General features: G+C 46.1%; 1 protein-coding gene across 2 annotated transcripts in view; it reads right to left on the minus strand.

The window, feature by feature from the left end:
• fibcd1b (fibrinogen C domain containing 1b) overlaps nucleotides 1-15,185 on the minus strand; it is a 76,653-nt gene that overhangs the window by 22,329 nt on the left and 39,139 nt on the right. For both annotated transcript variants that reach the window (XM_040197673.2, XM_040197672.2), the window contains 2 exons: nucleotides 14,136-14,272; nucleotides 3,281-3,377 (listed from right to left, as the gene is read on the minus strand). In XM_040197673.2, the coding sequence (XP_040053607.1) occupies nucleotides 3,281-3,377; nucleotides 14,136-14,272 (234 nt within the window). The remainder of the gene's footprint in view (nucleotides 1-3,280; nucleotides 3,378-14,135; nucleotides 14,273-15,185) is intronic.

Consider the following 15,185-nt stretch of genomic DNA (forward strand, 5'->3'; position numbering starts at 1 on the left):
TGCAATGAATTTCTTTCTGTAGGCTGCAGGCAAGCATGGATCCATTTCTCATTTTTGCCCTGAGGGTAATCGATGATGGGGGTGACGAGACAACCGCACACACTGAGTGAGCAAAGGGTGCTCTGAAAGGTTCAAAGTAGCCTGCTGGCTCATTGATATTCAGCTCCAGTTGGCACTCCAACCACGTTTTGTGTTGTGAGCGCACTCGGTAATCGCCTCGGGTCAGCGAAGGGACCTGTTAATTCACAGAACCTCTGCCAGAGGTATACAGTCAATGCAAGTATCCCAATACCCGGCAGAGTGGTAGAACCCAGAGAAGAACCCAGAAGTGAGCATGCAGGGCCCACCGAGTACTGCACAACTTCTGACCTGCAGCTGGAGCGATTTACACACCGTCAGTTATTAATCACGTCATGCTCAGGTCTGATGGATGAGCGTGTCAAGCAGATTCATGTTAACATCCTGATTAATTCATGATTTCACTTCAACTAATTACTGTTTCAAGTGTAAAATAAGTAGAATCTGAATGAAAAGTCATAAAACAGCTGCCACGTACCTACGGCTGCACCTGCCGTTGCCTAAAGGTGACATATGCGCTACGTCGGCTGCACCTGTTGGTATTTCTTTGCTTATTGCACAGATTAGTCCGTATGGAAAGGTGTGTGTCTGTGCGTGTGTGAATGCATCGAGTGGAATTTATGTTTTTCTGCATTATTTTCTGTTTATTTAATTTAGTATTTTTAAGATTGGCTTAATGAAACAGTGTCTTGATTTGATTGGAATGTAACAAACTGAAATGATTTAAAATGTGAAATTCTTTATTTACAATTCATGGAAAGGCCAGGAACCAGAGGACTTTTTTGTTGATAATGAAATAATGGATGTATTGTCTATATACATTCATATATTACATTTTCTAATATTGGACTGAAATTACATCTTCTTGCCGTTTAAAAAAAAAAAGAATGTGATTTAATCACGTTTCCTGCATGCAATCTGTGTATAACTCGTCCAACAGGAACCCTGCATAATAGCTAGAATTCACAAAATCCATTGCCTCGAAGAGCACCCACATAAAGTGTGTGGGGGGGCGTCTCAGCTGTGGAATAGCGCGCACGTCCATAACCTTGAGCCATGACGAAGCTCCATTCCTTGACCAGTCTGAGGCAGGCGCCCGATGGCGTCCGATGCTTCCGGCATGAATCACACGCCACCACAGCTCGTGCGACCTGTTAAGTGGGAGGGGCTCTGCGAGCAGGAACTCACGCCTGAGGTCTCCTCTTTAACGTTCTCAGTGGCTTCGGTTCTCCCGGTTCCCTTTTGAGTTGTGGGTGATTGTGGCGACTCGACTGACGTCGTGTGCGTTAAACACAAAAGAAGAACAACGCAACGCGAGGCAAACGCCACGGGGGGCGGTTTGCGCATGGCGGGATAATGGTCGGGATTATGGAGCCACGGAGAGATGTTGATGGCGTGATTAGATGTTCCTCTGCTGCGCTCGCTCCTATTTAAGTCACGTGTTGTGTTTTTTCAACCGCCCGAGCTTCATTGGTAGTCAATTTTCCTACATGTTTAAAAAGGAACGCGAGAGAAGATGTTTCCAGGCTTTGTCTGCCGCTTCTTGAACAAATGTCAGGCCAATTAAAAAGCTGCAAAGGCCAGCCTGCGAAGGAAAGAACTGCTTTTCTATTTTTTTAAAAACATGTTGGAGTATGAATATATTAATAGATAAAACCCAAATACACCTGATAAAATAAAGGCCTAAGCAGATAAGTTGGAGCTACGAGAATCCCCGTGATGGAGCCCCCCACCCCCTCCCTCCCCCGCCACACACACAATGAAATACATATTTTTATGTATTTAATCAAAAATGGTGTCAAAACGAAAAGAAGAGGAATTTGGCTTTGGAAAAAGTGTTCAATTTCACACCAGAATTAATTCTCTGCTGGCATTCTTTTTCTGTCAAATTTGAGGGTAGAAATGGACTAATGTGTCACGCTGCCAGCGAGAAAATAAAAGGAATTGGACAAGCACACTCTGAAAAATGCAAATCATAAGCAGAAGGCGACCGTTGAAAAGCTGTGAGGTTCGAAAAAAAAAAAAGAGAAAATAAATTATACTGTTGTTGTGCTTGTCATGTGAAAGTAAAAAAAGAATATTGTAATTGGATCGCTGGTCTTCTGGCTTGTGTTGTGATCTTGTGGTGCTGAACAGACTCCTCTCATAAACTGCACTTCACGCGCATATTGTCGGGATCGCAACAGGTGGACCCGAAAAAGGATTTATTGAACTAAAGTGCCACAGAAACGCCTCGGAGAAACAAATGGCCGACTAGAAGAAGGCGAGAACAGCGACGCACGCGGTTTGAATACAACGAGGGGGCGCGGGGGGATTGGACACAGGAGGACAGCAGGGCAGGAAGTGAAGCTGACCCGGGAAAACACAAAATAAAACACCACTACGTGTTTGGATTTGCTGCAGTAATTGTTGTCAACTGCAGGAAATTGAAGTGGTTTCCATTACTGAATTCTCGATGATGTGAGGGGACAAACGCATCCCATGTCTCTCTGACTGCCTCTCCTCGGGTGTCTCTTTCTATTTCTCCATCATTCGCCATGAGTGCTGCCGCTAGATCTCCTTTCTGAAGGGCTGTTCTTCATCATTACATTATTATGCATATGTCAACGATTGCCTTCTTGAAATGTCTATAAAAATCATCAGGATGAGTTGTCTAGACACAAAGTTAAACATTTAACCATTGATTTGAATCACCAAATCAATATGGCAAAGATGTCTCATTTTGTCTTCAGACACCAAATGTTTTAATATTTGTAAAAACTTTAAAAACTTTGTTGAGAGTAAAATAAGGGTGAACTTTGATTGAAGGTGCCGTGTGTGCAGAACGCAGGAGGAAGAGAAGTATGCCGGATGAATATTGAGAGCTGGTGGTCGGTTTGTCCCTGCAGGGCTACGGTAGAAACATAGCGGCTGGCTCCGTGAAAATGAACCGCTCCGTATTCAGAAATAATACAGCTCATTGTAATGCAAAAAAATAAGAGATTTGTATCACTTTGTGAATTAACACTAATGAAATATACTTATATATACATATAATATACATATAGTTACGTTTTATTTGTCCAGTCGAGATGCATCGATCGCAAAAAGCAGTACAAATCGACTTACGGCCTCCGTATCGACTTCGGCCTTGAACTGCAGGTCACATGACACATGCACGTACACGAGATATCGCCACACGCATGTGCACGGACTCGCTTACCGAGCCAGTGTTCACCGGTGATCTTGCCGAATCCCTCCCGGTAGGACTCCCACGCTCTGAAGAAGCTGACCGCGCCGTCCTCCCTGCGCTGGATCACCTGCACAGCCGGGACAGCAAGACAAGAGGTCAGGGGTCAGATGAGATCCAACCACACACACGCACATACACACACACACATGGGCGTCCCATCCTCATTTGTGCAGTCATTCCAACAGCCACTGTTGGTGCCGCAGCTCATCTAGAACTAAACTAGGATGGATCTGCGCTTTTTTTTTTTTTTTTACAAATGAATAATGCAAATTTTCTTCCCTCCAAAAAGGCAATTTGTCAAAAGGCTAATAAAAGGAACCCATTAAATCGCTGACCGACTTTGAATCAAATCGCCATGGATTCTGCATCCTTGATCGCAGTCCCAGGTAAGAGGTGGTGGTCATGAAACAATAATCCTAAATGTGGAGGAAATGAAAGCAACCCCTTCAGGACAAAACAAAACAAAGCATACGTTAGCAGATATTCAGCAAATTAGCTCTGGCGAGTTTGTGTGCATGTGTGTGCGTGTGTACTAATGCATGAGGTGACAGTGCAGCATCTCAATGCATTACATGTGCTCACATTCGAAGGGCCATGTTGAGGGTGCAGGAAAATTGGAAAATGTGCTCCTGAGGAGGAAATGCACGCAGATGGGAAACATCACTCGCAGTTGGAAGGCTGTGCTAACGTTGAAATGACAAAGGAAACTCCCAGAGACAGTTTATGTTCAGCGTGACTAATCCCTTAGCATACCATAAGGTACCAGATGGCACCCGCACACATATTTGCTTTTAACATCATCAAAGATAAACGGCTCAATCCTGCGCAGCAGTGGCAAAAAAACCGTCTTCTCCGTCGTAATTGTCTTCAACGTAATCTCCTTGATCATCATCACTGTGTCATCATCAGTTATCAACACCATCTAGGGATCGTAGGGATCCTCCTCCTCCAAGAAGCCGACTTCCTCAGGTCCCCGTTCAGAGCTCTCTGGAGTTATTGTGTAAATTATGTTGGAGGAATTCAAAGATCAATCTCCTCCCTTATCGCAGAGATATGAGATATGCGCCTTTAAAGCGCATTGGACGCAGTGACACCGTTTCTAAACAACCTGAGACCTAACGAGGCACTGACACAACGTCTTGTTCTCCTGATAACAACACCTGTGTGGGTAGCAATATATCTGCGTGGTATAAATGCCGGGCGTTCCATCAATGCGGATCCCTAAAAATGGGTCAAAAAACAAACAGTGCTGCTGAGCTTTGTGTATTCATATATTTGTGGTACAAATAGCAGATTATGTCATGTGGCCTCGCAGGCAGTACTTGTCCTTTTGTCCGCTGGCAGTAAAAAAATAAAATATATGTACACGGACCACATATGTTTACCGTGATACTTTTGCTTTTTGATACACAACTCAAACGCTTACATGACATTTGAGTTCAAAGAGGTCAGCACGGAGGTCACGAAAGCACCTGCTACACATTGAGCAACGAAGAGGACGGCTCAGCTGCTGCACCAGGCTCTCCCGGGCTTCGCCTCGGTCACGGAGCTTTACACTGTCACACCAGCGTCCCGGTTATCTTTAGCCATCCGCGATTACACCTCTTAGCTTCCTTAAGCTGACAAGGAAATCCAACTCGACACTTCAACACAACTCAACCCCTTGTAATGAATTTGATTCTCAAACTAATACTCTTGTAGACATGGTGAACTATTGACTGCAGGGTTGTGTTACTCGTGTTGCATTTTCTGTTTTTTTATGGCAACTTGTATCATCAGACTCATAAGAAACCATTGTATGGTTTTAGATTTCACCTTGTGGGCCATTAACATACTAAGTTTCTCTTGTATTTCTACAGAACAGGTATATTATTGCTTCTGATGCAATATTGATACATAGTATACAGTGTATGAACTATAAATAACATCATTACACACACAGTCAGACGACTGGAGGGACGTCTATTTCCACAAGTGTTAAGGGTGTAGAACAGCTCAAAGCACAGATGGAGAGGTTCAACTCTACTGTGAATTCAGCTAAATGAAACAGCCCCTTGTGTTGTATACTCACACTGTGAAGTACGTGTTATTATAGCACATGACATCTAGTGTACTACAGCTGCACGAGGACACTTTAAGGGAAATACAATCTCAGGAATACAAACATATTGTGACTGAAAACATGGTGATAATATACAAATAAACGGATGCCCTCACACAATAAATGCACATATATATATACGACATGTTTGACTCGTGGAAATAATAAAAAGGCGTGCGACGATGAAGCAAATCAAAGGACCTTGGGAAAAGGGCTGCGTCACTTGACCGTGAAAAAGCGGCAGCGTCATCGCGTGACGGATGCGTCAGCCGGCCGCCGGTGTGTTTTCTCCCGGTTCCCCCGGTCAACTCGTGAGATTCATTTCCACCTCTGTGTCAACGGCACCGCAGCACAACACTACTGTGTGCCAGGTGAGATAAGGACAGCATCCCTGTCCTTCAGACGAGGACCCCTCCGGCCCGCTTGTCTTACTGCCTCCTTCGTCATGCCTGGCGTTTGATAATGCCCGGTTAAAGATGAGGTACCCCGAACTTGTGTTTCTCTCTCTCCCCCTTTGGCACTCGCTGTAAAAGAAGCCGTCTATGGCGGCAAGATACGCGGCCGAAACGCACCACAGCCAGCCGTCTATTCAAATCCCGCGTCGCCCTTCAGAACAATGCATGGCTCGCGTTATCGCAGCGGCCTGCATGCATTCACGGAGAACCGCCACCAACAAATGGGTCCGCCAGGCTGCAGACGGAGAGAATGCAGACCGAGCGGCGGCGGCGTCCTCCCGTCCGATAACGGCTCCAAAACCACCAGCAACGTCTGCTGCAGTGAATCAGCGTGAGGGAAACGGACCGGTGGTCACGCGAGGCAGAACTCTTCAGCATGCGGGTTAACCGGCGCGCAGCACAGTTCAGATGAGGGTTAACCGTCTAGTCGGTCTGACCATCCCTCCTTCCATGTCGAGCATCCTTGTAAGACTGTAGAGCCACTCTCAGGTTTAATTGTACTGTCCACCCTGAAGGTCAGTATCTGTGTGTGTGTTCCCTGGAGACATGGCGCTCACTAAAATCTCCAATCCTTCTGTTTCACATGTTTCAGGAGGGAAAAGCCGTGGTGAAAATGGCAGGGTGCAGGGAAACATGGGGCCGGGAGTGGTGGACATGGCTGTTTGATAGACAACACGCGTGTGACGCGTAAATGTTTGCACACATGTGTCTAATGTGACGTCGCAGGCATCCACACCCGCTGGCAGGGATGCTGCATATAGCTGTGTAGAGCATCAAAAAGGTCATCACGTGCACTTCAAGAGCTGTTTAATAAATGGATTTTTGGCCTTCTTGTTAGCGCACGTACCGTCGCTTTTGTCCTGTGTGCGTGTGTGTGCGTCTCTTTTGTATTCATGGTTGTATAAGCTTGTGGGTGTTAATGTTAATGTTGGAGTTTGTGGGCACCGTGAAGAAGTTTTGTTGCCTTCGGCCTGTTTTATTACTGATAACATGCAGAAATATACAGCCAAGGGGCAGATAAGCAGACAGCACAATGTTTCCAGCGCTTACGTTCCGGGTTGGCTCATAAAGCACTTGCTCCCAACACCGGTGGACACAGTGGCAGAGAGAAAAGAGCGAGGAGGAATTCATGAGACGGCCAGCGCCACAAAACATCAGCTTTTCAATTTCACCTTCAAGGAAACACAAGGCAGCAGTGTGCGAGTGTGCACGAGCGCACATGGTCGTACTGGGGGATGAAATGCTTTTGATTTACAGAGCCTCCCAGCGCCCCCCCCCCCTAAAAACACAGCCACAAACACACAGTCAACATCCCCGATGACAAATCCTTAGACCCAATGTCCGGCTGGTGGGCAGCGCCTGACATCCGAGCGGTTTCCGTCGAGGTCAGAGGCTGACAGAATTGCTTTATCGTGGCGTCGGGTCGGTGCCGCTCGAGGCAACGAGACTGAGACCGAGGCTGTTTTAAAGTTTCACCAAGGCTTCATGTGAAATCATAAAGTACAAAACCGACGCGACACAGACCTGCAAGATGAGTAAAGGCTGTAATTACATTAGGACCCATTGCGCTCTGGAGAGAAATGTTTTAAAAGCGTGCTTCACTGTGTCGCCTGTATCTGCATTCCACCGCCCTGAAGCAAAGTGAAGCAAATAAAAACGGCCTGAAGCTTGCAGGGGAGGGAGGGGGGGGGGTCCATGCGAAAGCGACCTTAACTTAAACTGGATTCACGACCTCGGTGAACATTGTAAACTTGAGTTTGCGGTCGCTCGTTTTAAAGACTTCGGTTTGTCCTTCGTAGAGCTTTCAGCTCATGCTCGCTTACTGCAACACTTTAGTGACCCACAAACCGCCCTCAGCGCCGCGGCGCACCCTCTCGTGCCACCGCGCCGCCGGAGGGGCTTCGCAGTTCCGACGGGCCGCTCTTTAGTCGCTCGCGTTGCATCAATTACGGGAGTTGCCATCTCGCGGTTAAATTTTCATTCTTGGCACGTTAATAATTTAGGCTCACGAGCGTAGTGGATTGGAGCCGGGCGGTTGGGTATTTGGATCAGGTAGCTCGTGAAAGAAGCCCCGTGTGACCCAGCAGACCGATGATGTCGTCTCCAAGTCGGATGAATCGAGATTCATGGTAAACATGCTGTCGGTATCAATAGTTCAACAATCTGCCCAAACCTGTAGGAGTTATTTATTGCCTTGTTGTGTGTCAGTGTGCATCTGTGGGGCAGGAACGAAGGATCATTCTGGGACAGACTCTCCTCGTGTAGTTCTGGTCCTCCCCCATCAATTTCTTTTTTCCACACTGCAGTGTTTTTACTTTTTCCCCTTTTTCTTGCAGCTCTTTGCAGCTCGAAGGTAATTAATTCTTTATACGTGCTGTTCAACGTGCCCCAAAAAGCAAACAACCGTTCTCTTTGAGGCAACTCGTTCCTTTCAGAATTACCTCCTGCGTCGCACAATGTGGCGAGTGCTGTTTACGAGTTATTCAATAAATCCTTCTTGAAGAAGTAGCTGGAAAACCAGTAATTACCAAAGGTACTATGGCGTTACCGTCTTTTAGATTATCATTTATCATTTAAGAATGTCCACATGCATCATACTCGGTGAACACTTGTTCTCGTTTTATGGCGATGATAAAAACATGTAATGATTTACTACATTTAGCTTTCCGCTTCCTTCTTCCCCACCGTCGTTTATTGCACTGCGGGTGGCAAAAAAAATCCCATTTTGAGTACTAGTTAAACTGCTTCAACCCACCAACAGTCACATCAAGTGAAACCATCCAAACAGTGTTAACAAGGAACTCTGTGATCCTTCACCATCTCGCCAGGCACTCGCTAAAAGGCTGTTGCATTGGCATGATCGCATTAAGCTCCCTGTAATCTCTGCAGTGGATGAAGGCTACTTAACAGGCTGCCTTAAGCTCTTCAGCAGGCTTTCTGTCACCTACTGGGGGCCCAGACGGACACCCCGACCGACAGACCAGAACGCAGGGTGTGGGGAGGGAGGGGGTGTTACAATCTGGCATGTGACCGGCTGGAAAATAGGACATGTGCCAATACCTCGTTAGCTCCCGGGATGTGCGCACGGTGAGCAACACTGCGTCTGCATGTTGGCTGCATTGGCAGCGCGCGTCACCGGGTGCTGCTGCTCTACATCGACTAATTGAAGATAATGTGTAACATCTCCAGAGAGCGATTAAGGCATCGGCAATTACAGTATGGAGAAAAAACCCCAGGAACTAGCATGATAGAATCAGTTGCAAAGGCTGCTTTTCCTCCATAGATTTTGGATACGTGAAAAGCGACGGAGGAATTGCAAACAATATACACATATAAATACAACAACCTCTGACTAAGGCAGTTTGCACAACTGCCGTCTTCCAAAGGGGACAGCAAACATTTGTTGGTGAATGTTTTATAATCTACCAGAAAGACACATGTGTTGGGAACACAAGCAGCAGCAAGGACGGAAACAAAGTCCTCCACAGAAATGCTTTCTCCCACTCTCCTTCCACAAGGCCATGAGCACAATTCATGCATTTGCATGTACTTACTGTAGGTAAAAAGATTAGCCTGGTCTTTAAGAAGCAACCTGATTCTTTAAACGCCACGTAAACCAGAAACGAGGTTCCCCTTATTGGGTTAAGGGATTTAGAGAAGGCAGATTAACACCAGTAGATTTCTGCTTAAGGCTTATGAAACTTTTGCATGCCAAAATGCACACTGGTAGCAGCGCGTCAGGATAAGAGCAACAAAATAAGGTCAACATCCCGTGGGGATCTTATATGATAATAATAATAATATAAAAAGATATATATAAATACAGTGCAACAGCCAAGGTACTTGCCTACACATGTAACTGAGAGGAGAATTCACCGTGCACTGAAACCAAACATTTTGAAAACAATTATGTTAAGATTGTGCTCTGAAGTTTTCAATTTCCCTTACGAAACATTCACAGATAAGACCCAGCTGCAAAAACATCCTTCCTGGATGGATTTTTTCAAACCAATAAACTAACAGAGATGAAATATTGAAGAGCTGGCGAGCCGGATGGAGGGACGGAGAAGCACACGCCGCACACTCAGACGCGCTCAAAGGCACTCGCCGCCTCTAAAGGAGTGATACAACATGCGCACAATCGTACATTCAATCTAAAACTTTTACTTTTCAGTTCTTAGCTGAATTGTATATTTGAGAGTGATTGCAGTACCTCCGAATGCGGCCCCACGCTGCACTCTGATGTATCTACTCTCATCCATTATTAATGCCGTGGTCATTTTTAGTCCCTTCCTTTTAACAAATAAAATAGTAATAATAGAAGACATTACCCTTAAGCCGAGAGGCTGTGTTTAAATGGCGTTTGGAATTTGCCAAAACAGGGTGACCACATGCCCGAAGGATTACTTTATTTGAGTGAAGGGCTCGTGTTTATACATATTTCAGTACACGCGTGTGTGTGTGAGCGCATGTGTCCACACATCTGCTGCACATGGACGTGCTTCTTGGGTTTTAGAGGCATTTCTTTGGTATGGACCAATAAACTAAACAGTTTGTATTTGTGATTTGAGGATCTTGGGGCACATCTACTGTTAGTTCTCAGTGGACACCAAAGGACATATTTGAATATGGACTTGGACTGTATTCAAATGAAATGAACCCCTTTATCCTCTCTCAAAAAAATGAACACTACTTTGAACGGAATGTACTGTATATATTTATACATGTAGCGTTCTGGTATTTAAATCCCCACATTAGCAGTATTGTTTTAATTGCCAGTTGAGATAAAATGTATCCCCTCCCTTACTTCACTAACAGAAATGTAGTAATACCCAAAATTAAAAAAAAATATATATATATATACATATATATGACGCCCCCCTCAAAGATACCAGAGAAGAGTCTCCGCAGCTGATGGCGAAGAAACTCATCGAAGAAGAACCTTTTCTTAGTTTGAGAAGTAGTTTTGTTCTGCAGCTTATTTATTTCTTTGCTGACCGTACTTCCTGCGTTTGCGTGGTTATTTCCTATTAAATATTGAAGTTTATAAAGTGTTTCGGCCGAGCGGCGCTATCCGTGGTCCTGAAAAAAGAAGGGGATCGTAGCGTCTCCGTGTTTTAGTGCATGCTGCCTTGTTTATCTCCTCTGTGTCTATATAACTGCCAGTTGGCCGGGGCCCTATAAAAAAAAAAACACCTGGCTCTGGGCTCGAAGTATCTATAGCTACAAAAGACAGCAGAGTTTCTTAGAAACATCCGTTTCTTCCTTGTGTTCATTTTCGCAAAGCTTCCTCACATCCGAAAGGGAAAGAATGCAATGTATATGTGATCTTTGAGTCACTGTGCACCTTTTGGAGGCTGTATTGCCGATGCATTTATACAGCAGCTTACTTATTACTGAAGGTCTGTCTGTTGCATACCTCGACTCTGCAACACCTCTCACGTCCCTTTTCCTCTGAAAGAAGCTGACAGGCGCGGTACACGGCCACCGCTTCTTCTCTGTCAACCCATGAGGGAACGCTCGGATCTCACTACTTAAAACCATTCAGCAAAGATTACTGACATTTCTATGCATCATTGATGCAGAAACATGCACTGGCGTATGTATAGTATAGAGGAGTGGGTGAAAACAAGCGGTTTTGTTATTCAGAGTGGAGTCTCGTACCCACATTGCCAGGTTTTAATAGCTGGGTTGGTTTGGACTGTCGGATTGGGCATCGTGCCGAGCTCTATGTTTAATACCTTAATTACCTAAGTAAAATAAGTTTGCCTTTTGGGACCTTTCCTTCAAAATAAAGCACACCTTGTTGGTCATCGATACTACCGGCCCGCAAACCATCACATTAACAAACCCATTCGTGAAAAACAAAGCTTTGGTGTTGTCTGGTTGATTTGGATGCTGAGCGATGTAAATAAACAAATATGCTCCCTGAGGGCTTTTACCTTTCAACTGCAAATACAATGGAACAGAGAGATGTAATTGAAGGCCGCAAGCCAACGTAGAAATGAAGAAAAATAATTGCTTTTCCCTTATTTTGTTTAAATTATTTCTCTCTTTGTCTCAACACATCTTTTCTTTTCTTTTTTTTTTCCTCAGGGCCTCTCCTCCTCGTTTCCTCTGCGCTCTCTGAACCATCGCGTCTTCCAAAGCAACCTGCGCCTCCCTCAGACTTTCTGCGTCGTGTCAAAGCATGCTAATGAGGTGGCAGCATATGGCTCATTTCTTATTTAAACCCAGCCGTCAAACAGGCAGCAAGCCCGCAACTCACCACGGGCCCCCGTCTCCGTACCTGTCCCTGTTGGCTCGCGCCGCGTTGATCTCTTAATGAGGCTCGAGCGTGATCCCCCGTCAGCCCGACGCCACACGGGGCGCCATCAGTAACATTAGCGCTTTTAGATTTTTTTTTCTTCTTCTTTTCTATAAAAACAATGTGAGAAGAGCACAAAAAGCACGATCACACCCCCGAGCTATTTCCGTACGGACGCACGCGTTTTAGCACAACCGGGTAATTCATGCACAGACGGACACGCCAGCATTTAGCCGCGGACAGTCTGCCACGTAACTCGATTCCATCCTGCTGTGCTAAGCACTCTGTCAATGTGACAGTCTTGTTTTATTTCACGATGCCAGGGGACGACCTTGCCCATCTCGCACAGTTAGTCACCGATTCACAGGCGCACAGGCGACCACACGCCATGACTTTGAGTTTCACGCGTGCTGAGTGTGTTTGTAGCTGGTGTGCGAGGCAAAGCGGGGCGAGAACATATTTCCCATGTATTTATGTAGAAGTTACCACGGCGGACGTTTCTTTTGGTAGAATACGTGTGCAGGAATGTGCAGCCGGAGGTTGCTCACACGGCTGACAGGAACAAAATGTTCATTTTGAAAATATGGAGACAGTTTTACACCTTTTTCACGTGCAAAAGCAGATAGATCCGACGCTTGAACTTAATGCAGCGTGTATTTGTTCTCTAAAAGCACATTTGTGCAATTTGCGTCATTGTGTTACATGAAAGAAACCGAGGATATTAAATAATGATATAACAGTATCTTACAAATCAATCCCTGAAGACTTAAACAGCATCCACAGCGCCCGGATGTCTCAATAAATGCACCAGGAGAAGAAAAAAAAGAGACGGCAGTTGTGATGGATTCATGTAGCTGAAAACTGTTAAAGCATTACGAGGCCTTAGTTCTCTATTAAGAACTGCTGTTCTTTCCCAGAGGACTGCTACGGTGTACCTCCGAACAAAGGGAAGTAAATGGCTCTCACCAGTAGGATGCTGTGTGTGTGTGTGTGTGTGTGTGTGTGTGTGTTTGTGTCAAGTGTGCACACACGAACAGCCAAACACATCCAAGCCACACTTCCAAATATAACTTCAAACAAGTCAGTGTCAATGTTTGTTCACCTCGCTGTCTGTCATTCCCCAAAGAGACGGCGCTTCCACTGTACGGTCTCTCTGAAACCGCTCGGTTTGCTTTAGCAAGGCCAGACAACCGACAGATGTTTGATCAAGGAGGAAAAAGAAAAACACACCAGAAGAAACTCACAGTGGCTTTTTCTCTGTTGCCATTCGAGAGGTGAAATCCTCTCAAACTGGAATTTACAAAACCAAACATAAACAGGGCAGACGTGCACCAGCTTAGTTTAGTTCTTTTTAGTTTAAAGGCCCAATAACAGCTGCGGTGGAATACGCTGTGTTTACGTGAGCCGTGTACACGTTTCGGCTGCACCACCATTACATTTTCATGGTTTACTTTATTTTTTTTCCAGTTGTCACGGATACAACAACAGCTTACACTAAAATCTGTACATTTGCGATCATGGCGCCATTCACTTAACTGCCGTCGTCTCGTTCCTTTCTACTCGCTTGCCTTTCAGCAGGCTGACTGATGACTGGCTCACTTAGACGTGACTAATTTGTTTTTTAAGAGGAAAAAAAACTAAACAGAAAAAAACGAGTAGAATGCTTTGTGCCTAAGATCTCCCCCCGTGTGTGAAACTTTGATGAGACCTTTTTAGGTCGATACACAAGAGTACAACTATAATCACAGCAGGAGCCCAGTAAAAAAAAAAAAGAAAACTGAATATGTTGCCTTGCGTTCATGCTCAGTGAATCGTTTGTGAAGTGAATAATAGCAGATATCAGGAAGCGGCCTTCGTTTTACGAGGACGCAGCCACCGAGTGAATGCTTCTGATTGTGTGTGTGTGTGTGTGTGTGTGTGTGTGTGTGTCTTATTACACAAGCGCGTTTCCCTCTGACTCACCGTCCAGCCGCCTCCGTCCGTGGTCATGTCGCAGTAGACCTGGAAGCCCGCCGGGTAGTGAAGCGGGAACACCGAGTAGATGCCGTCCTCCCTCTGACCACTGGCGTACAGATCGCCGCAGTCGCGCGGACGCGAGCCTGGGGGGGAGGTGAGAGACACACGAGATAGATCAGATCCAGAAGAACTGAGGAACACACACACACACACACACACACACACACACACACACAAAGGTCACACTTTTGAAACCTCAATATGTTGTCCCCCACTCAGCCGTTCGAGGCTCTTTGCTCTGGAAGCGGGACGGAACGAGCGCTGTGGAGGTGGGGGACGGCCGAGACACCGGAGAAGACGTGTGCACGGCGAGATGGGTGAGAGGCGACACGGCGTGGCAGAGGAGGAGAGGTGAAAAGGGTGAGCGAAGACAGCGAGGAAGCGGGGGGTGGGGGGGGGGGGGCGCAGACGTGGCGCCGCGAAGAAGACAGGGAATTGAGATAAAGTACACTATGGAAGTTGGAGGAGGAGAAGCGCGGCTCAGTGAGACGGAGAGATTTGAGCGATGCCGCACAGGCAAAAGGGAGGGGGGGCCGGGGGGCGGGGGGGGGGCATATAAGAGACTGAAAAAGAGAAGCGAGGAGAAGTTGGCGTCGGGGAACTTGTGAGCCACTGCAGAGCAGAGCGGCAGCACCTCGTCTGCGACTGAGGAACCAGTTTTCTGCACAAGGTACCAAAAATCGACTCCCCCCGGAGGGACAATGTCATAGATTATGCATGCAGAGCTCTCGCAGGGGTCAAACCCATGAGTCTAAAACAGCTCGTGGAGTTCTTGGAGAAGTCATGAAAGATTTTTTGTTCACTCACTACACGATGTGGAGCGTTTGGTCTCCCCGAAGCTTTTCCGTACCCCGACTGCTGCGCTCTGACTTTCATCCTCATCATCACACATAAATGGTAACATTTCCCAGTTCTCCTTTTCATTACAGGAAACTGGAGCTCCCGGGGTTCCGTGGGACATTGAAATAAGAATGTCATCATTATTTAAGAAGTTGG

Source organism: Gasterosteus aculeatus, chromosome 14 (assembly GCF_964276395.1).
Source record: "Gasterosteus aculeatus chromosome 14, fGasAcu3.hap1.1, whole genome shotgun sequence".
Lineage (NCBI taxonomy): Eukaryota > Metazoa > Chordata > Actinopteri > Perciformes > Gasterosteidae > Gasterosteus > Gasterosteus aculeatus.